The sequence below is a fragment of the Ptiloglossa arizonensis genome, chromosome 1 (genome assembly GCF_051014685.1).
Source record: "Ptiloglossa arizonensis isolate GNS036 chromosome 1, iyPtiAriz1_principal, whole genome shotgun sequence".
NCBI classification, from domain to species: Eukaryota; Metazoa; Arthropoda; class Insecta; order Hymenoptera; family Colletidae; genus Ptiloglossa; species Ptiloglossa arizonensis.
In genome coordinates this window covers 8,455,227-8,477,740 of record NC_135048.1, presented here as the reverse complement: position 1 = coordinate 8,477,740, position 22,514 = coordinate 8,455,227, and the positions used below count along the sequence as shown (strand labels likewise).

Here is a 22,514-nt window from a genome sequence, read left to right as displayed (position 1 = left end):
ATTCGGGTTTACGTTAACGATCGAACGTTTTCAGGGACACGGATCTACGATTGTGTACAGGATCTGTCCAAAATGCAGGACTCTGTTACTTGATGGAACACGCAATTTTGCGTAAAAAATTTTAGCGAACGCACGTTAGGAAATGCTTCCTTAAAGAGCCAGTGCCGCAATTTTTGAAGGTTATGTTATTTGTCGTACGGGGCGATCGAACCTGTTATCTCCTGGATAATTCCAATGAGAAGTATATACGATCTATCTGCCTCTCTTGGATCTTTATATTCAGAGGAGATTAAAAGATGTTTATTTGGCATCTATTTACACGAAAAGAGAATGGATTATAATACATTTTGGTAACTATACGGTATGAAATACAGTCCAGAAGAGTTTCGTGTTATAATCTTCTACCTTTTCGCTTCATCGATTTAACTAAATGATAGCGACAAAAGATATACTATTAACCTGAAATGAAAGAATTTAATGAAATGTATATGTAGGCAAAGGGAATGAAATATTATTAAAAAAATTAAAACAAGATAATGATTTGCCAAACAAATTACATTACGGCGAATAATCGATGTAATAGCCGTATAAATTAAAAACACTTAATTAGGACGATATGTTGGGAATTTGTAAAAATGATTGATTGGGGTCATTGAAATAATAAATACATATGAAATTACAATAGAATAAAGAATAACTTAGTTATTATAAATGTTGTTCTTGCCTAAATACGAAATCGAATAATTACAGTCGTATAATAAACATTGGGGGAATAGATACAACGAAGAGAGAACAAACATCATTGAGAATAGGCGGATGAAAAATTAGGAGAGCAAAACAAGAAAAAAAGAAGAAGGTTACACAGGTACTTGGTACTGTGTTAATATCTTATTTACGTGTCGTTACATGTAAACGTAAGTATGATCGGTGCACTATTCCAGAGCACAAATTGTACCGTTACTTTAATTACGAAAGTAATCATAAACTGCAAGTCGATACGTTCGCACGTAAATAAACTATGCTTGTTAGAAGCTACGTTCTGCGTACGTGTCTGTTATAATTTAAAAAGGCAACATGTATTATGATATCGTGTAAAGTAACAGCCCGATTGCTTTAAAACCTAACATTTTCAAATCGTAATCGAAAGAAGAAAACGCAAACAGTCCGCAGAGGATATTGTACCCGTGGACATACCTTGCAGCACGTTGTAGATAAACGAACATTCTCAAAACGGTGAATCGACAATTACGTAAATTTCCACCTGGAGTACCACGCGCGAAACGAACAGCCGTCTTACCCCGCAGAAACCGTATCGCCACTATTTATGGGACACGTGTCATGTTTTGTCCTTGGCGGCGTTTCATCGTTTTTGGAAAAATTCAAAGAATTTTCCTCTACAACGTAATCACGTGCTACGAAATTTATTATCATTTTACACGTGGCAAGCTTGGTAAGGCCGAACGTGACGTTGAAGTTAACAATCGAGCCAATGATCGTACGTGATGTACTGCACTCACGAAGGCATCGCTCTGCCCGTTGATAAGGACGACGTGTTTAAGAGATTTCCAAAAGTTTCACGAATGGCTGATTTCCACTAGTATCAAAGAGACGCACGTTTAACCAAAGCACAACAAACAAATACTCTAACATTGTTTCGAACACGTCGCATAGGTTACGTCTTCAATTTGGCGTAACCGTCGCGTGATGCGAGCGACCCTTAAGCGTTAATAAGAATCGTGCATAAGGGTGTGAAATTTTTATTGGAAATAGACTTAACGATGCTTTTTAAAGAGCATTGAATGTATATAACTTTGCGAAGTGTACGAACATGTACGAATATTTTTATAGAAATATCAAATGTATAATATATTGATACTATTGATATATTTATGAAATTATCAAATGGATATCGATTCTGATTGACACAGCTCGATACTAGAATGCAATTTATCGAACGGTATCGATAGTTTCGATTCGTTATCGTTTCTATGGTTAAGTGTTCCGTTATGTTTATTTCAAGTTTATCGGTAACTTTTTCTATTATAGGAGTATTTCTGTATGTGTTATTTACAGGGTGTACAGAAGATTTATTAATGTATGTAAAACGAACGTGACATGCGTTACCGATGACGTATTGAGACGAGTCGCAGTCGCAGCAGGTTAATGATCGATAAATGTCACCGTTGGATCATGAACTCTCTTTTCATTCGTTTATTGTTTCTAATTCCATTGTTCGCAATGGTTTAACCTCCACAAATCAAATTGTGATTGTTACATCTTTTTTAAATATTACGCGATGTTTAATGTACAAAACTATGTTCCCGAATTATTTATAATATGTTGGAAATAAAAGAATATTATATTCGAGAATAATTTACTTTATTTCTGAAATTATATACAAGTGTTTCGATACTATAAGATAGTTCTAAGCGAGGATGTCGTAATTTTAGAAAATATGTTCTTTCATGAAAATATTACTTTCCCTATTTGATAAAATATTTTTGAATGCAATATTTCGAAAAGAAACAACAATTTTGAAGAAAGAATAAGTCGCTACTTGATGGGTTAATGCAGATTTTAGTTGCTACTTTTTGTAGATGTTACCCTAGAAATTTTGTTTTATCCGATCAATATATTTATTTATTTTAACAATAGCAAAATCGAAAAGCGAAAATTTAGTTTGCTAATTATAAATTATGTCTTCCAGTCGAATGCTACCTGTATTTATAGGCGACTCTAGAACCTATGTGTATGTATATTAAATGTTTATTAAGCTTATTTTGTTTCTTTTAATGAGTGTTATATGCTTTTCGAATTTTTCATAATACAGTTTCTACACTCTGTATTTACAGAAACTCAAGATGTTGACACACGAGCTTATCTTACATCGACAATAATAGATATTTCGAATGACCAGTTTCCATGTGTCGAAATTGAATTTCAGTGTCCCATCTGTACAATCTACAGCTTTTTTCTACTCTCCTGCTTGATTATCTATAATTCTCGATTCATTATTCAGTAAAAGTAATGCAACATCAGAGATCTGGTCTTTTCACGAGTAAAACAAAATTGAAAAAGTTTTCGAATAACTCTTTCAAACTAAGTGTCTGATAATTAAAAAGTAATAACCCAATCGCATAAAATAAAATATGCTAATGGTCGATCTATTATACCTACACTTCCGGTGTATACAATTTCATATCCCTAGTGATAACATTGTGAACTAGAAAAATTCTAACTCGAACGCTGATTGGCTAATTGATATCACGTGTCGAAATTTCAATGAATTTAGTAGGGATTTAAAATAGTGTCTATCGTTAATAAACGTAAGTTTTAAATATTAATATTTTACATACGCAATTAGTAATACTTAAATGAAAGGTTTTTAAGGTTAGAATAGTATTAAGCGATTATGTATATTTTTCGGGAGGGCCGACTACTAGTATTGAAAATATAATTAAAACTAGTAAACGGCCCTCATAGCCAACTATTGGATAGTGTTCAAGATCGATCAAAATACAAAACAGCCGTGGATTGAATCTAATAATATATAATCGGTTTATTCGAATTTTCAAATAAATGCATTGTTTGAAATTTTGAAACGCAAAGATGAATTGAAACCTGATCATAAAATGGAAACGATTCAGGAAATGGGTCGATGTCGTGCAAATTTAACCGAAAGTCAAGATAGAAAACTAACAAGACAGAAAAATTTGGAAAGGAAAATAAAGATCCGAATTACGTTCGATCTACAATTATTATAAGTAACGAACGAATGGATGACAATGCCGTCACAGAACTATCATCACTTCCATCATCGACCATGAAGCATTTATTTTTCCCAAAAATTATTAATAAATCAACTAAAAATAAAACAAAGACTGCTCAGAATATGCCAGCGACGATATCATCTGTCGAATATCGTGCGTATTTGCAGCAAAAAGAAAACAAAAAGCATGGAAAGGAAGCTACAAAAACAAGAAGAAAGAAAGAAAAAGTAATTGACGATAAATGCGCGAAGAAGAAAATAATTAAAAAGAAAATAGTCGAAGACGAAAAAATGTACACCGAAAGCTGCTACGTAAAGATAAATGCAGACTGTGCAGTAACGATTTATATAGCGATGCAGAAGATAAGAATGAACAAATTTAGAGTAAGACAAATGCATAAAATTCGTAGGCCTGTCTTATACCGATATCCAAAATGAATCATTTATTTGTTTATCGTGTTCATTTGCTAAAGTACTATAAATGTTACTAAATATTAGTTTCTTCAGTTTCATTTTCTATTACACGCGTAGAAAGAAAATTGTTTTCTTTTATTTTATTTTATCTTTTCACTCATCGAAAAAGAATTCCCGTTTTCGTTTCGTAAATGAATGTATTAGTGCATTATGCAATAAATATAAATAAACAGTTTTGTTCGTTTATTTATTAATTTAGTTGTTTTAATTACCTAAATATTGGATTGTTTGGAAAGTCATTTCGTTTTCCAAAATGGAGAATATATAATTTAGTAAAGTGTTTATACGCTCTAAAAAAATCGTATTTCATTTTCACCAATAAAAACGAAATGATGTTCCGAACAACCTAATACTTATGCTACTTATAATGGCTCACTGTTGACGTGGTAAAGGCTGAACTTGATAAACTTACTATTGACGAAAGTGATATTTTCGCATATTCTTGTACAATGCAACTATAAATTAATATATTAATAAACGAACTACAAGATGTTTTTAAAATGCCTACTTCAAAGAACACAAGCATATATGAAATGTTTAGAAATTAATTTACTAACAATGATCGCAAATAGGTTGAATTTTCACGACTTAAATGGCCGACTACGGGTACATGTTTAAATTTCGAACGAGCGAAAGAAGAATATCATCGAGTTATTAAATAAAATAATATTTCGCATGAAACGAACAACAGCTGAAACGTTATAAACGTTACGAATAAATCGTCGTGTGTCATTTTCGCATATTCTTGTATATTGCGACTATAAATTAATATATTAATAAACGAACTACAAGATGTTTTTAAAATGCCTACTTCAAAGAACCCAAGCATATATGAAATGTTTAGAAACTAATTTGCTAACAATGATCGCAAATAGGTTGAATTTTCACGACTTAAATGGCCGACTACGGGTACATGTTTAAATTTCGAACGAGCGAAAGAAAAATATCATCGAGTTATTAAATAAAATAATATTTCGCAAGAAACGAACAACAGCTTGCGAACGAACAACAACGTTGCGAATAAATCGTCGTGTGGCATTTTCGTTGGTCGTCACGTGGAAATTGATACGGTTGCTGACTGGCCGTAAACCGACAAGGCTAAACAACAGCGAACGCAAGTAATTATTCCGTGTCCGTTCAACTGTACGGACAAAGTATCCCTGAACCGGCAAACTAGCTACACAAGCAGATCCAAAAGGAAACTACGCGGCGTCGGCGTCGTAAACAACAACGTATCGCGGTCGTTTAACCGCAGCCCCGAGCAGGATAACCGAGCATTACCTGCGTTCTAAATCGAGAGTGGAAAAACTGTATCTAATCGGGGTGCATAAAATGCGGTAATCGTTGCGACGCGCACCCGCGATGAACTCTACGAGCAGAGAGAAAGAGAGGCGAGAGAGCGGTCGAGCGAAGGCCTCCACTTCGTCGAACGATATCGGAAACTGGTACGATCGGCGGAAAGAAACGAGGGTAGGAGGTCGACCGGACGTCTCCCGCGCTGTATCTGCTCAAAAAATACGCGGAATTTATCGGGTCGAGGCAAAATAGCCGTGATTAATCGACGGCCCCGATAATGGCCACCCTTTGTTGGGCATCACCGAACTCCCCTGTGGGGTTCGCGCTTGTCGTTCACATCGCGAGGACACGCACCTCCTTAAGGTGAATATACACGTAACGTTAGCGAAGTGGCAACGATATACGACGGTCTCTATCATCGCCGCGTATTCACGTGACATTAGCCACGGTTCGAAGTCGCGACAGTGTGACAATCTGTCCTCGTATTTTCACGATTGTCACGATCGCGGAGAGCGAAAACATTCACGGGTTACGGAGTTGAGAGAACGTGTATAATTATTATCTGAATTTGAAGATTGATTCAACGCAGGAATGTTTAGGAGCGTCAGTGATAAGGGTACCACACGGAGTAAATCCGAGAGGTTTATTCAAATTGAAGAACGATATCTTCGGTGATATTTGAAAGAACGTATCGTTCTGCGCAAAAAAAAAAAAAAAAATAAAAAAAGACGAAGAGAGGAGAGGAACGATACGTCGTTAAGTAAACAACGAGAAAGATCTGGGAAGTATTTTGTGGAAAATAAATGATCGGAACGAAAAGTTAGAATTTTACGTTGGACAATGGCCAAGTTTGAACAGAACCTACTCCCTGTGCTCTGGTTAGAATTATTGCGACAAATTTGTTCGTTTGCCAATAGTCAATATTGTTCGCGTTCAGTTTAAAAATTCTATCGTTTGGATACATCTAGATACTTTTGCTCGATGTTACCTATCGAAACAACACTACGATGCTCGATTGATCCGACTTAACCGGAAAACTTTCTCAAATTATTGCGTTGCTCGGAAAATCGTATCGTTTTCCAAGACGGAGAATACATAATTGAATAAAATGTACGTACACTATAAAAATATCGTGTTTCATTTTCACCAAAAAGAAAAAACGAAACGACTTTCCGAACGACCCAATAATTATTTTCTTTTCTTCATTTTTCCCTTTTCTAAACGCGTAACACCGTGTTACAGAGCGTGCAACTTGGCGTGGAATCGTCGAAAGAGCGTCCTCGTAACCGTGTTACTTTTCACTGCGCAAGCTCGCTGCGTTGCATCGTGGAAATGTCATTCACTGTCACGGGAATGAAAGTCGTGACTTGACGACACGTGAACACGCAGCTTTGCACGGGGAAACTCCGCGTGACACCGCGGGGAAAGCTCGCCGAATGAGAGCCAGAGGATGAAACCCAAACGAAAACGAAACACTCGGGACGATACGATGTATCCCTCTTACGAACCGAGACACAGCCAGTGCCGACGGTTGCCGGATCTGATAGGCGGTCTGTTCGGTCCCTCTGTACCGAGAAAATGAGAAAGAGATCGAGCGATCTCGCTTCATCGACCCCTACTCCCGATGTACTGTGGAGCGCACACGAGTACCATCTACCACCAGCAGTCCAGCATGACCTCTTCTCCCTCCTCTTTCCATCTTCCTCCACCGCCATCTTTTCCCCTCTCTCAGTGTGTCTCCTTATCGTTCCTCTCCTCTAATCCGTGAAATCTGGAACAAGAACCGCGTGGCGAGGCAAGCCGGTACCAGTGGCACCGAGGAACTCGGTACCAACGGAGGTCTCCTCAGAAATAACTCCGGCGCTGCTGTCCGTCTTTTAACCACCTGAAGTAACAGAGATCCGCAAACTCTGACCAAGTGATCCGTGCAACACAGAGGTCGGACGTACAACGTTTTGTATCCGTTACGGAAGAAACGCTCGGCAACCGCCGCGAGACAACATCTGAGAGACAAAGTCCGGTGGATAGGATTAATCGAGACACTCCGGTACCCAGACACCTGTACCTCTTGGACATTAACGATCGAAAGCCGTGAGTGGGCACCGTGTGACACCGGTCCCGAAGAAACGAGAACGCTGACACACGTGGCGATCACTGGGAGAATGCCACAGTTCGCGAACCGACGGTGATCACTTCACGCAGAAACAACCGAACCCTCCGTTTAACGCACTCACCGCGTGCAAAAGGGAAACAAGCGACCGTAGCCAACCACTTTGTGAAACTTCGGTGTGGCTCGGTGTACCGCAGTCGACGTCAGAATGCCGAGAACTGGCCGCGCCACGTCCGTAAGAGGCAAACCCGGGAGGATGGTACTGGTCAGCCTGATCCTCCTGGTCGCGTTCCTGGATACCGTCAACGGGGTCCCGTACAAGAGATCGTTGCTCAGACTGTGCTCGAGGAGTCTCAGCGATGCCCTCGCGCTCGCGTGCAAGGATCGAGGATACAACGAGCCGTTCTCCTACAGCGCGGAAACGGATCCTCAAGACTCGATGGGACCTGGCCTGGTGGAGGAGTGCTGCTACCATCAGTGCTCGTTCTCACACCTGCAACAGTACTGCAAACAGGACACAGAGAGTTCCGGGGGCGCCGTGTGAGTGGATGTTAGTTTCTCCTTTTTTTCTTTGGTATTTTTCTAACTGTCCTTGGTTCGGCTACTGCGCGATCGTATCGAGCGTTATAATTTGTCCCTGAGCATCGACGGGCGACTGATGTTCCATTTATCAGACGATGTCAAAATATCCAATTCGAGACGGGTTCTAGGAACAGTGATTCATTTGAGATTCTAGTGGTCGTCGTCGTCGAGACAGTGCCCTTGGGTGTTGGTGGAACTGTTCCGGGGATTCTGACCATTGACCGAACGTCTTTTGAACAGTTCTCTCTCTTTCTTTCCGTCTGAATCTTCTCAGCTGTGTTCAGCACAGAAGATTCGACTTCTCGGATCTCAACTGTCTTAGAATTTAGAAGAAGATTTAGGAACAGAGAGAGAGAGAGAGAGTTGCACTGAACGTCACGAAGCAAGGACTTTCAAAAGGCGTTCGAACGATGGGAGAATTCTTAGGATCGGTTGCAACAACTACCAAGGGATCTACCGTGAGGGTTGGCCGTTAACAAATTAGTTTCTTACTTTTTATAGAGAATCTGCTCGATACCACCTCATATATTCAAGAACATCGGTTTTCCTGTTGACGACTCGATCTTGTATTCTCTGCCCCTTGCAATGGCTTGTCAGTGGACTTTGCGTTTCCCCTCGATACGAGTCACGTCTCCGATCGCAGTGAGTGTGCAGGGAGGTGAAATTGAAAGGTCAACGCTACTCCGGCTACCGATTAAGGTCACTTACCTCCGACTCTGTTAACCTTTCCAATGGACTCCTTGGCGATCAATTGTGCCCCAGGAGTCCCGGATGTGTACGTTGCACCGGGAGGATTTGGCTTCAGCTTGCGATTAACCGCGATTCCGCGAAACGGACGGAAAGGCCGATTTAACCGCTAGATTGAATCGCTCGTTAACTCGATCGTCACGTTATGCAAAGCTCCGTCGTGATCCCGCCTCGGTTTTTTTCCATCTCTGGACTGCAATTACGCGACGAGAGATTAATCCGCGACCAACTGGTTCGAATCGTTCTCAAAGACTGGCTTGTCAAAACATGATTGCGTAACCGATCGACTCGAAGCATTGCACTGGATCGGATCGGTCCGTGGAGTTGCGTTGCTTAGAATTTGCTCCAAGTTGGATCGATTCGAGTTTCACTTTCGTGTACCTGGACCGAGTACGAGTATCGTTACTTTCCCGATCGTGTTCACCCTTCGTGCTTCGTCGATGTTCCATCGAGACGACGCGGGTCTCCAGCGTGTACACGATCGTTCGGCGAATAATCCGGAACCATGTGGAACGAGTTCGGTACAGTGAGAGATGCTGGAAAGATTCGTGTCACCGAACGGTCATACCGATTCGGTGATCAGAATATTTCGAAAATTGTCACTTAGTTATCGGTTCAGCGTTACCACGCCGTAAAGAGGGATTTCCCTCCAACGGTGAACACCAATCGGGATCGTTCATTTGTAGCTTCTTGCGATCGATTGCGTATAGCGATAGTCACGTGCGTACACGGGGTGTTCGTTCGTTAATTAACAAAGAAAGACCACCGTCAACTGCCAACTTGGAAAAAATGTTGCAAATTTTTTTACCTTCGCACATACATTTCTCACCAATTTCTAGACAACCGAAATCAAGCGAAATCATTTCTCCGTTAAATTGGAAATCTGTGACCGAGACACGGTACGGTTCGTGGTAACGAACGAACATTTGTGCGAAAGTTAGGCGAAAATCGACGTACGAGAGTTCAGCGGCTTCGTTGGCCAAGATTCAACGAGATACACCGGAAGTTCTCGGCCGAGACGAGAAACCGCTTTCGTGGACACCTATTTACGCGTTGGTTTCTCGAACCTCGGCCGAGGGAGCTGATCCCTGCAATCAACAAGTTGTTATTCTTTCGTTCTCCTCGATAGAGGAAAGCCAAGTCCAAGTGGACTTTTACCTCGTCGATAGTAGGTGGTTTACACCAGAGTGCGTGTTATTAGCCGTGGCGGGCAGTCAGTTGCGGTGCACGCCGGTCCCGGGACGCCGTTGAACAGAAAACCGGAACAGCGCGCGGGCGAACGAGAGAGAGCGACCCGCGCATCGCTTTATCGGCACCGCGACGATAATCTTTGTCGCTTTTCCGAAAGTTCACGGTTGCGTGAAGTGGCCTCAGCAGGAAGGTTAGTCCGAAGTACTAGGACGATCGGCTATCTCTCGTCGCCTCGTTTTTTCTCCTTTCTATCCTCCTTTCGTTTCTCGTCTTTCATCGGGATCGCGACGGGCGCGCGCGCAGCCATCTTTCTTTTTCTGCTTTGTTTTCACTGGAATACGTCTACGTTGGTTCTTCTCTCGTTACCGCCTTCGAACAAGCGCGTTCTTATCGTCCGAAATTAATTTAATCCGTCCCGAAAAGATGGTCCATCGTCCGAAATTAACTTGTTCGAATATTGAAGACGATATAAAAGAAAAAAAAAAAAAAAAATAAATAAATAAATAAAATACAAGTTCGAGTAAACGAAGGGTGTTTTACTGGAGCAATTCACGTGTAAAAATTGTACTCTTTGTTTTGCCAATTGACGATCGTGCTTCGTCGATTATCGAGTAAGCAACCGAGCGAAATTTATTTACCCGCGTAGAATTGTAAGACCGTGTACGTATTCCGTGATTTTTTATAAAAAGATTCCCTTTGTTTCTTCTTTCACTCAGGCGCCGATTTCGCGCCATGGGTATCGTTCGCGAGCTGTTTACTCGAGATACGCTAAATGTACACGATACATGTGAATCATGCTTCAATATTTGGCCATCGCTCGCCGCGTAAACATCAACAAGCGCACTTGTTCCGTTGATAACGGATGTTTGTACACCACCAACCGAAACCTATGATTCTGCACTCCTCCCTCTGTTTGCACTTGTCGGTACAGCGTTCGTGTCTAGATAGGGATCTGTGTGGCTGTACGCTTTACTCTTACTTTAGACTTAATAGGCTCTCGAAGATACGATCTAAAAGTGTCACAGGCCTTTATTTGGGCGATGCAAGACGTTTCAGAATTGTAAATAGAAGCTCAACTACCTGGTTAATAAACAAGAACAGAAACGTGTTCGGTTAAGATAAAGAAAGCTTTTGTGATACAAGTTCTTCCAATTTGTACTATTCGAAGTTAGAATTATTTACAGTAACGAAGAAAGTAATAACACGTAGGAATAAACGTAGGAATAGAAGCTCGACTACCTGGTTAATAAACAAGAACAGAAATTCGTATTACGGTTAAGTATTCGGTTAAGATAAATAAAGCTTTTGTGATACAAATTCTTCTAATTGTTACTATTTGAAGTTAGAATTATTTATAGTAACGAAGAAAGTAATAACACGTAGGAATAAAAACTCGACTACCTGGTTAATAAACAAGAACAGAAATTCGTATTACGGTTAAGTATTCGGTTAAGATAAATAAAGCTTTTGTGATACAAATTCTTCTAATTGTTACTATTTGAAGTTAGAATTATTTATAGTAACGAAGAAAGTAATAACACGTAGGAATAAACGTAGGAATAAAAGCTCGACTACCTGGTTAATAAACAAGAACAGAAATTAGTATTACGGTTAAGTATTCGGTTAAGATAAATAAATTTTTGTGATACAAGACCTTCCAATTGGTATTATTTGAAATTAGAATTATCTATAGCAACGAAGAAAGTAATAACACGTAGGAATACTTTAAATCCAAATCTTTCAACAATCGGCTGACCGATGTAATATTTATAGATTGGCGCCCAGTCAGAGATTCGATATCATCAGACATCCGATAGATTTTGATATGTCTATTAACGCTAAATTTTCACAGATCATTTTATATTTTATCCCGAGAGGATAGGTAAAGGATCCTGTAACTCGACTCTTAATTGTCACATAAATCATCTTCACAACGTGAGTCCAATGGAATTTATTATTAGAAACCCGGAATGAATATCCGTGGTTATGTATAGTTCGTTTATTTTTTAATCCCCATCCCGATTACCGGTTTGACAGGTCAATTTATAATTCATTCTTAAGGGCTAGTTAGAACACCTTTCACCAGCTACGTTCATTACTTAAGCCCTTAATTGCATACCGTATCATCTGCTGCGTGTCTTATTTTTCCTCGAACAATTATTTTTCGAACGTCTTAAACGTAGATGGTTCACTGTTCACGATCACGTAAACGTAATTTAAAATTCAACCCTAAAGTGATGCTTTCGATGCGAAATTATAACCGTTAACGTATTCCGCTATCTACTAGCAGAGATAATTCTATGTAAACTGACTAGTTTACTTTGGGAAATTTCGAGTAGGTTTGCACATCTGTCGAAGCCACCGCATCGTTATCGTTGTTAATTTTTCCACGCGATGATTGCAATCTCCTCGACATCAAGAGCGCCTTTGTTTGTACAATGTGATATTTGTAGGTTAGCTTAGGTAACGATAGGTTGTCAGGCTCTTCGTCTTTAAAGCGTAACAGACTTTCCATATATTAATCGATTAGTGTTCACAATGAATCTCGTTCTAAAATACGCAAGTAAATTATTCTAGATAATAAACGGATCTCGTATAAAGGGATTTGGTATTGGGACAACCGCTTCAAACGATTATTTCAACTGTCTATTGGTAGTTTCTTCAATAAACAACTGAAGGGTCACGTTTCGGAGCCCACGAGAATAGACCCGAGGGGTATCATAAGTTAAAGGGAATGATCTTTGACTTAGCCTGTAGTATGCAGAGCTGAGAAATTAACCTCCGGGTTCAGACGTTTTAGTCAGCCTTCTGCCCACTGCATTCCCTTTATCCCGAGAATCATCTTCCTAGCTCCTAGCTATACTGTATACTAAATAATTTGACCAGTAACACCCGTATTCCTCCCAGGGCTATTCTCGCGAGCACCTGATTGAACACTAAGTAGCTTTGTACCGACTTTCGATGCCACGGACTTAACCTTCATCCGTAATCACAGACGTAGACTATTAAACAAGGTGTGCACGACTTTGCTATTAGGGTGATAGTATCGTTCCTCAGCTTCCTCTTTTTCTGCTTTCTATCTGTGTTCTCAATTACCAGTCACAAAAGTATATCTTGATTCAATCAGGTATCCACTTGTACTGTTTTCTTATTAGACTTTCCTTTGTATTTTTACAGAGACAAGTCGGTTTGGATAGTAAGTTTACCGTATCCCTCCGGGAGACCGGGAACGACGTCGGAGGAGAAATCGAGATCGGACACCGACTACGTCGCCGGCACGATAAAGTGTAGGATCCACGGATTGAAGGGAGCACGAAAGAAGGGAACTAACACTGACCACGACGACTGCGTTGGCTGCGATGGGAAGGTTTCGACGAGGAGACATCGTGTCGGTCGGCATCGAAGACAGAGACGTCGTCGTCTGGGCAAGGTGATTATTCTAATAATATAATATAATACTTCGGGCCCGTCAGCTCTTGGTCTCACGTCGTCATTCGACTTTGTCGGTATCAAGGCTGATCTTTCAACTTATCTTTCATCTTTCGATCTCCGGTTGGACGATTTCAAAACTTTACCTTTACCCTAAAGAGATCGTACGATTCGCGATGCGCCAAGACACACCCAACTACTCTTTCGTAGAGACGTAGCTAACCTCGATCGAATCTTCCATCGTTTCGCTATCCGAAGTAAATAATTATCGTTTGCGAAGCTATTCCTGCAAACAAAGTAATTACATCCCAAATTATGAAGGAAGAGTAGATTTTTATTTACCGTAAGGTTAAAATTAATTGCTCATTCAAGACCACTGATAGAAAATCCTTAGCTAATGTGGTCTGCCAACTACCCTCACTCGCATAAACGTATCCTCCTTTAAACAAACGGACAATCGTGTTGTAAAAGTAATCTCTTGCTTAAGGAGCAGGTGTAGCCTTGATCCATCGTTCAAATTCATCCACAAATGTCTTCTAATCGGTAAACTGTATCCCGCAAAACGTTTATCATCCCACTGACCTAACAGAACAGCCAAAAATTGCAGCTCCGTCTAAACCACATTGTCTGTCTTTCGTTGCAGATACCAGAAAAGACGTCGGTTGACAAAACATTGAAGAACGAAGATTTTAAAGGTTCGTCGACCCCTTAAGACACAAAGTCCCGCTCAGACGAGAAATAACCATCCAGGAACGCTCCCGCGGAATCACGGGGTCATCGTTACTTGGCGAAACTCTCGCTCCTTTATAGTGTGGCTCATCGGTCGCCACACCGTGAAAGAAACGCAGAAAGAAGAACACGGAGAAACAAACAACCAACAGAGAAACGACGGAACGGTGAAGTCCAAGGAGAGAGAGAGAGAGAGAGAGAGAGAGAGAGAGAGAGAGAGAGAGAGAGAGAGAGAGAAATTGATGCAAACAATCAGTAAGACGTCTAGTCTCGTAAAAGAATGATAATTGGTCGTTGTATTTACGGTTAGTGGGACGAGCAACTTCGTCGTTCAATCGTCCTTCCCTTGAATCCGTGGGCCGGTAACTCGAGACGAAAATGAAATGCTTTTCCTCGAACCAAGTCGAAAATAACGACTCTAGAACCATTATTATAATACACAAATATCGTCGATTCGTAGCTCGATTACACCTTGCCTAACGACCACGGAGGCGATACGCCTCGATTGGCTCGTTTTGAGAATATCCGTCTAACGAAACCTGGAACGGAGCCGAAGAACAAGTGAGAGACTGGTCGTTTAATTATATATTTTCCTTTGGACGAGTTGCACGAGCGTGTTGCGTCGAGTTTTGCGACATGATCAGATCCGAGAACGATATTCGAACGGTCAGACCTGATGTTAGTCGCGCGATCTCTTAGAGAAAGACTTAAATAAGTGTGTTGTATATACATACAATAGGACCTCGATAGTTGCGCGAGAACAGGGCTAGAAATTCCTACGTGTATCGAGGTTTGTGCAATTATCGGGGTACCAGATCTAGCAACAACTACCAATACTATTTCCTGTTGTTAAGCGACCGTCCACTTCATTTCTCGACACGGTGCAAGAAACTTTCGTGTGTACAAGTATCGAGGTTCTACTGTATATGTACGTCCTGTATGTATGTATATATTTTTTGTTCGTCTCTATTTTTTGTTTCTTTTTTTTTTCTTGTAAGTATACGTAATTTAGCCATTCAGAGAGAATCCGAGAAGTACCGATCTCCTTCCTCCTCCGGTTGCCGATGGCTTTTAGCTCCTTTGTCGAACAATGATCTCATTAGTATTAAATCGATGAATTATTTTAACGTTAGTGCTGACGGAACTAGTCACTAAGGACGATTGGCCGGAAGCATCGCGCAACCGTTGTAACGCGCTAACCGAGGGTTAGTGTGTAGTGTATGGAGAAAGAAAAACGTGTCCAGGTGAACGTTCAGACAGTCTGGTAGTTTTCTCTTGGCCGCCTCACGGTGGTTAGGATGAAACGTTCGGGCTCGTTACGAATTGAAATACCTTCCAGGTCTGATTTTTCTTTCTCTCGTCAATAATTCTGCGTCTCGTCGAGAAAGAGATCACGATTCGCTGGGGAACGAACATGGTCCCGAGAAATTATCACAACGTTTGTATTATATCTGTATATATGCGTGTATATGTATATGTTTTCCACAAGCGCTTTCGAACATTCGCTATAGTCTGTATTCCACGTCTGTTAAGGATAAATGAGTATTTATACCGATTGAACTGCTACACTTGGTCGTCTTGTTTTTCCTTCCTGTCCCGGCGCACCGATTGGGGGAGGGGGGTCGCGAATAGCGATTTGCAACGAACACGTGGCCGGTGTTGCGTAACCACCGGCATGCGAGTAGCGATGGGATCAAAGTTTCCGATGAATTTTTCTCAAGTTCGCCACACCGATGATCAGTTTGGGTAATTGGGTCTGGGTCAGGTTACATTATATGTATGATATATACGTAATGAGAAAAGAATTGAAAAATGTTCGTACAATGGGGTGAATCAACAATGAAACTTTTAATCTTTCACACCCTATACGATCAATTAATGGTTACATCGTCGAGTCGAAGCAATATTTATACGAGAAAGTTCCTCTCGACTGTGCACAGTATAACCATTAATAAAAATTTGATTCATGGTTGGGGTCACATGTAACGAACGTTAGGATAATAAAAATTGAAAACAGCTGATGCTGACATAGTCGCAGTATCATTACATAAAAGATGATAACAACGCGGTGTAGTACTGACGTCTTTACAGTCTCGTAAGAAATTTTCAATAGTGTCGTTGTTTAACCCTCCATGTACAAAAGGTTAAATCGAGACATTTATTACCGTCCATTTTTATTTATTTTTTTGGTAATCCATATATAACCGATGATCGAACTTGGATCATTAACAAGTAAATAGTTTTATTATCATACGAGCAATGAACATCAGGGGATAACTAAACCACGATTTCTACGAATCTTTCTTTTATTTTTTATAATACACAATCACGAAGTCGACGAACGATACAGTATGTTTGTTGTACTCAAATTTTAATCGATAACACACATTGAAGAATTCTAAGCGTGTTAATTTGAGGTTAGGAATTACTCGTTACGTGTGTAAATATGACTTCCCTGATTTTTTTCGATCTGTTACTTCAACCATCGATTAAAATAATGAAACGATAAAAAATGTTCAAGTCAGAACGCGTTGTCTATCTCAGTCTTGTATTTCTCTCTTTTCTTAATGTTTTTCCGACTTATTCTCACAACTGCAACTAGTATTTGTTTTGTGTTTGCATCCAAGTGGTTATTCTTTAATGTTTCATTGTGAGAAGCCGATTTCTGAACAGTGCATCTTCTGGTAGATTGAATTATTAACGGGTCACGTTGACATCAACGTGTTAGACGATACTCGTGCACGGGGCGAAGAGTGAACACGTTGATAGAATCTTCGTCTTTTCAGCCGGCAATCAGTAGAAAGACACGTCGGATCTAGGAGAATTCAGTCTTTATTGAAGGATTTCGTGACGAGTACCGGGAACTCTTTAGGCTCGTACCAACTATAAAAAATGTCTGCTTTTTCACTGCCTTTACAAAATTCAATATATCCATATTATCAATTTAACACCTCCCTGTACAATTTTTTCATCGAATTCAATTATTCCAATTCGAGAGAAGAAATTGGGAAACGAATGGATTATTCGTACAACAATGAATTAAATCCGGGATAAATCTAAGTTGAATTAAGTTAACATCGTACAAAATTATTCTCATTAATTTCTTGAAAATTTATCAAATTTCTGTTTCTAAATAAAAATTTCAGAAAAGAACCATTCCTCCTCCGATATAAAACGTGTAGCTTGATTTACGATCGTGTGAAATTCAAACATCGGGAAAATATTTCGCGTCTGCGAACGTTAACATCAATCGTAAAATTCACGTAAATACGAACTCGAAGCTCGTTACGCAGACTGGTTCCAGAAATAAAATCTTTCGAATCTCGCTGGTACGCCTCCTTGTTTACGGTGTCCCTTTAGAAGTCGTTATAGTTGCCAAAAAAAAAAAAGAAAGAAAACTCGTTACAGGTTGAAATTCTCCGCCGCCATTTGAGCGGACCCCCGACAGCTCGTTTCGATCCCATCACTATCTGCAAGTAGCCCATTACACTGACAGCCATTAACCGCTGCACACGGTTCGCTTGTAAATTGGATGATAGTAGCAAACCCACTACGGGACATCGTCTCTCGCGGTTCTTCGTGCAAGTGCACTTTCAGCTGAAGATGATGCCGTTTGGGCTAATAGATGATTCAAGGCTCGGCTGGTCGGGGTGCGCACGGACTACTACCGGAAGCGGGAAGAGTTTGTCAGGTTTGTTTACATTCGCGCGGTTTGTTTACATTCACAAGATTGCGATTCACTTAAAGATTTTTGACACTTGTCCGAAATAACGTTGAGAACTAACTTCGAATAATTGTATATTCGAATGTATAATTATTCGAACGGTGCAAAAGTACTCCGAATAATTGAGTATTCGAATATCCGAGTAATAGGTTGCTCGATAAGTTTCATCGAACGAGTACTATAAGTACTATACTGTTCGATAAGTTTTGTCGTTCCATACCTAGTATTTGAATATCATTATTGAATAAATATATAGTTATTCGAACGGTGCGAAAGTACTCCGAATAATTGAGTATTCGAATATCCGAGTAATAGGTTGCTCGATAAGTTTCATCGAACGAGTACTATAAGTACTATACTGTTCAATAAGTTTTGTCGTTCCATACCTAGTATTTGAATATCATTATTGAATAAATATATAGTTATTCGAACGGTGCGAAAGTACTCCGAATAATTGAGTATTCGAATATCCGAGTAATAGGTTGCTCGATAAGTTTCATCGAACGAGTACTATAAGTACTATACTGTTCGATAAGTTTTGTCGTTCCATACCTAGTATTTAAATATCATTATTGAATAAATATATAGTTATTCGAACGGTGCGAAAGTACTCCGAATAATTGAGTATTCGAATATCCGAGTAATAGGTTGCTCGATAAGTTTCATCGAACGAGTACTATAAGTACTATACTGTTCAATAAGTTTTGTCGCTCCATACCTAGTATTTAAATATCAAATGACCAAATAATAATAGCCCAGACTTGAATTCTACAGAAAATTGATTGCCAATATGGAAAAAATTAAATCATGAAAGAACCCAAAATAAAAATTACCTGTGAGAAGAATTAAAATTATTCTGGGAAGAAATTTCACTAACAGAGTGCTAAAAAGTTAACAACTTTAATGTCAACACACATAGAAGCAGTTATACGTGGTCGTGGAAACGTCACAAAAAATTAAGTATTATAATATGATTAAAAAGTAATGTTCATTTCTTTGTAAATTCACAATAAAGAATACTTTTTTCTAACTACCACTTTGCTTTTTCACTCTTTCCTTCTGATTAATAAACCAAAGTTTATATCCTTTTTTTTTATAGTTACTTCAAATCAAACCGATTTAACATTTCTATGCATGGTGTTTTACATTTACACCATTGTATATCTTAAAAACTACAGTATTTTTAAAGAATTTCATATTATTGGAACTTGACTGAAAATTTTTTGCCAGAACTAGTATACTCACCAGATGAAACAAAATAGAAGTAATCTCTATGGGAAAAGTTTAAAATATTTTATTTGTATCCTCTTCAAGAAATATTTAAAATATTATTGAATTGTAACGAGACGTGTTGTCGACTGCTTCTCAACAATGTTCATTATAATGTGCATGGATGAAGTTTTCGTAACTTGTGGCACGAGTTTATAAATTTTTTTAAACTGTTATCGATTCATTAATAGACAAATTACGATTAAGAAAATGTGAAGGCTATTTAGTTCAGATTAAATTTAAGTTAATTTCGATAAGTTCCAGGTGACAATTTCATTTATTTAATTTTCACAGGATTTAGGGCAAATGAATTAACGCAATGTGCCCTTTACTTCTTTTTGGATCTTCTGTACACGTGTATCAATTTAAGTACGACTGATAAGGCTCGATTTTCCAAATATATGAATATTCGTCACACTTTTTATTAGAAATTTTAACAATTAGTATCCCATGCATGGAATTAGGCTTGGATCGTCGTAACACAGCTTCACATTTGGACAACATTTCGCTGCAACGTTCAGAAAGATTTTCTTGTTCAGGTCTTTAGAGTTCCTGGGCATCCTTTCACTGAACTCCTCGTGAAGCTCGTCGAGTTCTTCCGGGCTCAAGTCGTAGCCAAGGAATTCGTGCGGTTCCTACGAATTAAAATTAACTATTGTTAACTGACAGGAATACGTAATTTTTGTTAAATTTTAAATGTAATAAAATTGTATCGACTCAAGGGCACAGATTAAAAGTCAATTATCTTAGATACAACGATTACGTCCGAGCGATTACGTCGGATAATGTTTAATAAACATTATCGATTTCATGCTGAAATGCAGTCTTTTAAACTCTGTTTTCAATCTTCTTTCCTCGACCTATGGACTCAACGAGATTGCATTCCTTTGAGAAGTAGATAAAATGCAGTATTTATACTCGAAAGATTTTATTTATATTTTTTCTTGCTGTTAATTTTTCTTAACAAATTTATAACCGATACTAATTCAAAAACATTTTATTAATGTCGTACAGGATGATTATAGAAAATTGATCGATTGTGTCATTTTTCCACGGTGTGAAAACCGACATTTACTAACGTTAAACTGTTAAAAAGACAGTTGAAACATTTAAACACGCATACAAAAATATTTTAAGCGCCAAATTATTTGAAAACATTGGATTATAGGAATGGATTCGATAATATATTGAAACCCTGAAGAAGGGGAGTTGTCGCCTAATTTTGTCACGCACTGGACTAACAAAAATGCCTAAAATTTCTCGATTTCTCCCTATGCGAGTTTCTAAATTAAACAGTACATTTATAGCCATTTATTTCACTTTATGAAAGATTTAACAAAACGTAGGCGAAGGTGTTTTCTGCATATTAGAAATGTAGACGTACATGTAGATGTAAATCATAGAAAAACACACGATTCTATATAATACGCTTCGAAACTTGCAGAACATCATCTACCCTATTCTCCGTTTCCAGCTGAATAAACTTTACTCGATAACATTGTTCGTACGTGTTTAAATCAATCGCCATTCGACGCATAAGAAATTAAACTCGTGGACAGCACCAGTGTTAAATGATGAATCGTGCCTGATGCAATTCAGAGTGGAGGGAGTAGCCTTGAGCGGTCAGTTAATGTTGCTCCAACTACAACCATCTAGCTAAGAGTACAGAGTGAAAATCGAAGAGTCAGAGTGTAGAAAATAGTCAGAGTTAGATAGTCAGAGAACAAGAAGCAGAAGAGCGTGAAAGTGTATTCAGAGACTTTATGCCTTGTCATTACTGTTTGAAGTTGGTCCAAAAATGTACGTGTATCGAGCAGGAACTACTCGTACGTCCCATTTATTCACGTTCGGTTTTCTATCATCGAGGCCTACAATAGTGTTCTCTTTGTTGAATCGATTAACCAAATCGTCGATAGGAAATGGCGTATTTTTACTCACGGCGAATCTGAATCTTTCAAACATGCCTGGTCCCATAGGTGGTCCCATAGGTAGTCCCATAGGTGGTCCCATAGGCGGTCCCATAGCTGGACCGTAAGGCATAAAACCATCGGATGGTCCAAATTGCTGGCTCGTTATATCAGTCTGTTGGTTATCATCGAAATTTAACAACGGGGTATTTAACTCCGTGTTATGGTAGGTGTTCACCGATCCACCTGTCATCCCCGGTATGGTACCCCATTGTCTCTTCTGTCGAATCGCTCGTAAATCGTTCTCCAAATTTGACACGTCTGAAAGTCAAGTTACGGTTCGTTAACCTCCAGCGTGGGATTTGCCACGCGTTGCATACATCTATCGCGAAGAATCGTTACGCTGGTCAATTTGTAACGTCTTTCGAGGAGTTCACGGATTAACATCAGGTATAACTGTCGATCAATCGATAACAGAACCTGGCAATCCAACGATATCTCCCGAATCCTCGCTCGACTCTAACCAATCCCAATTACTCACCTACTTGCAATTCTTTACCCAATGTTTCCTGGTTCGATATATGAACACCTCGTTTGATCCTGGGCCCCTTGCAGCTGTTTATTATGACGTCCCTGGCGATATTCTTGCACATCAAGGGTAGCCGGGAGTCACCAAAGGAGACGTCGAGCACCGCGTTGAGCGTCGCGGCAAAAAGCGCGACGCGGATTGTTTGCTGCACTCTGTGCATGCCCATGCTCGTTAACTAAAAGAGGTTGCCAGCTGTTTACACGCCACGAGATTGCTGATCTGCTGGTCCTTGTGCTACTCAAGACATTCACGGGTCCTTCACACTTTTAATCCCGTTGTTATCCATTGGTACGTGTCGCGGGCTCGTTCCCGCAATCGGGTTTGTTTATTCACTCGTCACGATTCGGTTTTCGTTATTGTTCGTTGCAGGGAATACCATTGGGTAAACCACGATGGCTGGACGCAAACAGGTGAAGTGGATCATCGATGAGTTCGGGCTGTTCGTCACGTTTGGATCGTAACATTGTGAAAAGAAGAATTCGATTTACGTCGAGAATTGAGGAGAATTTTTTAGATTAGTCCAAAGTGTAAGTTCAGTGCAGAAAACAGTGTAGATTAGACTTGGAAGGTATTCGAGTTAGCTCAGAGGGTGGGTTCAATTGTGGGTAGATATAAATTGAATGCGTATTGGATGCAAGCTGGATCTGGGTTAGGTGGAAAATGGCTACACTGATAAGTGTAGGATTTGTATTATTATT

The 22,514-nt window shown here is 39.6% G+C and overlaps 2 protein-coding genes across 2 annotated transcripts; one reads left to right on the top strand and one right to left on the bottom strand.

The window, feature by feature from the left end:
* The first annotated feature begins 7,327 nt into the window (after window positions 1-7,327).
* LOC143147570 (insulin-like growth factor 2) lies at window positions 7,328-15,895 on the top strand. The gene is made up of 3 exons (XM_076312926.1): window positions 7,328-8,189; window positions 13,347-13,599; window positions 14,242-15,895. Exons 1-3 carry the CDS (start codon window positions 7,858-7,860, stop codon window positions 14,308-14,310), a joined length of 654 nt encoding a protein of 217 aa, XP_076169041.1. The 5' UTR covers window positions 7,328-7,857; the 3' UTR covers window positions 14,311-15,895.
* Window positions 15,896-21,147: 5,252 nt separating this feature from the next.
* Window positions 21,148-22,085, bottom strand: LOC143151711 (uncharacterized). Its single transcript, XM_076321084.1, has 3 exons — window positions 21,769-22,085; window positions 21,259-21,548; window positions 21,148-21,188 (listed from the first exon to the last, which is right to left on the bottom strand). The coding sequence occupies exons 1-3, from the start codon at window positions 21,980-21,982 to the stop codon at window positions 21,162-21,164; spliced, it is 531 nt and encodes a 176-aa protein (XP_076177199.1). The 5' UTR covers window positions 21,983-22,085; the 3' UTR covers window positions 21,148-21,161.
* Between the last annotated feature and the right edge of the window lie 429 nt (window positions 22,086-22,514).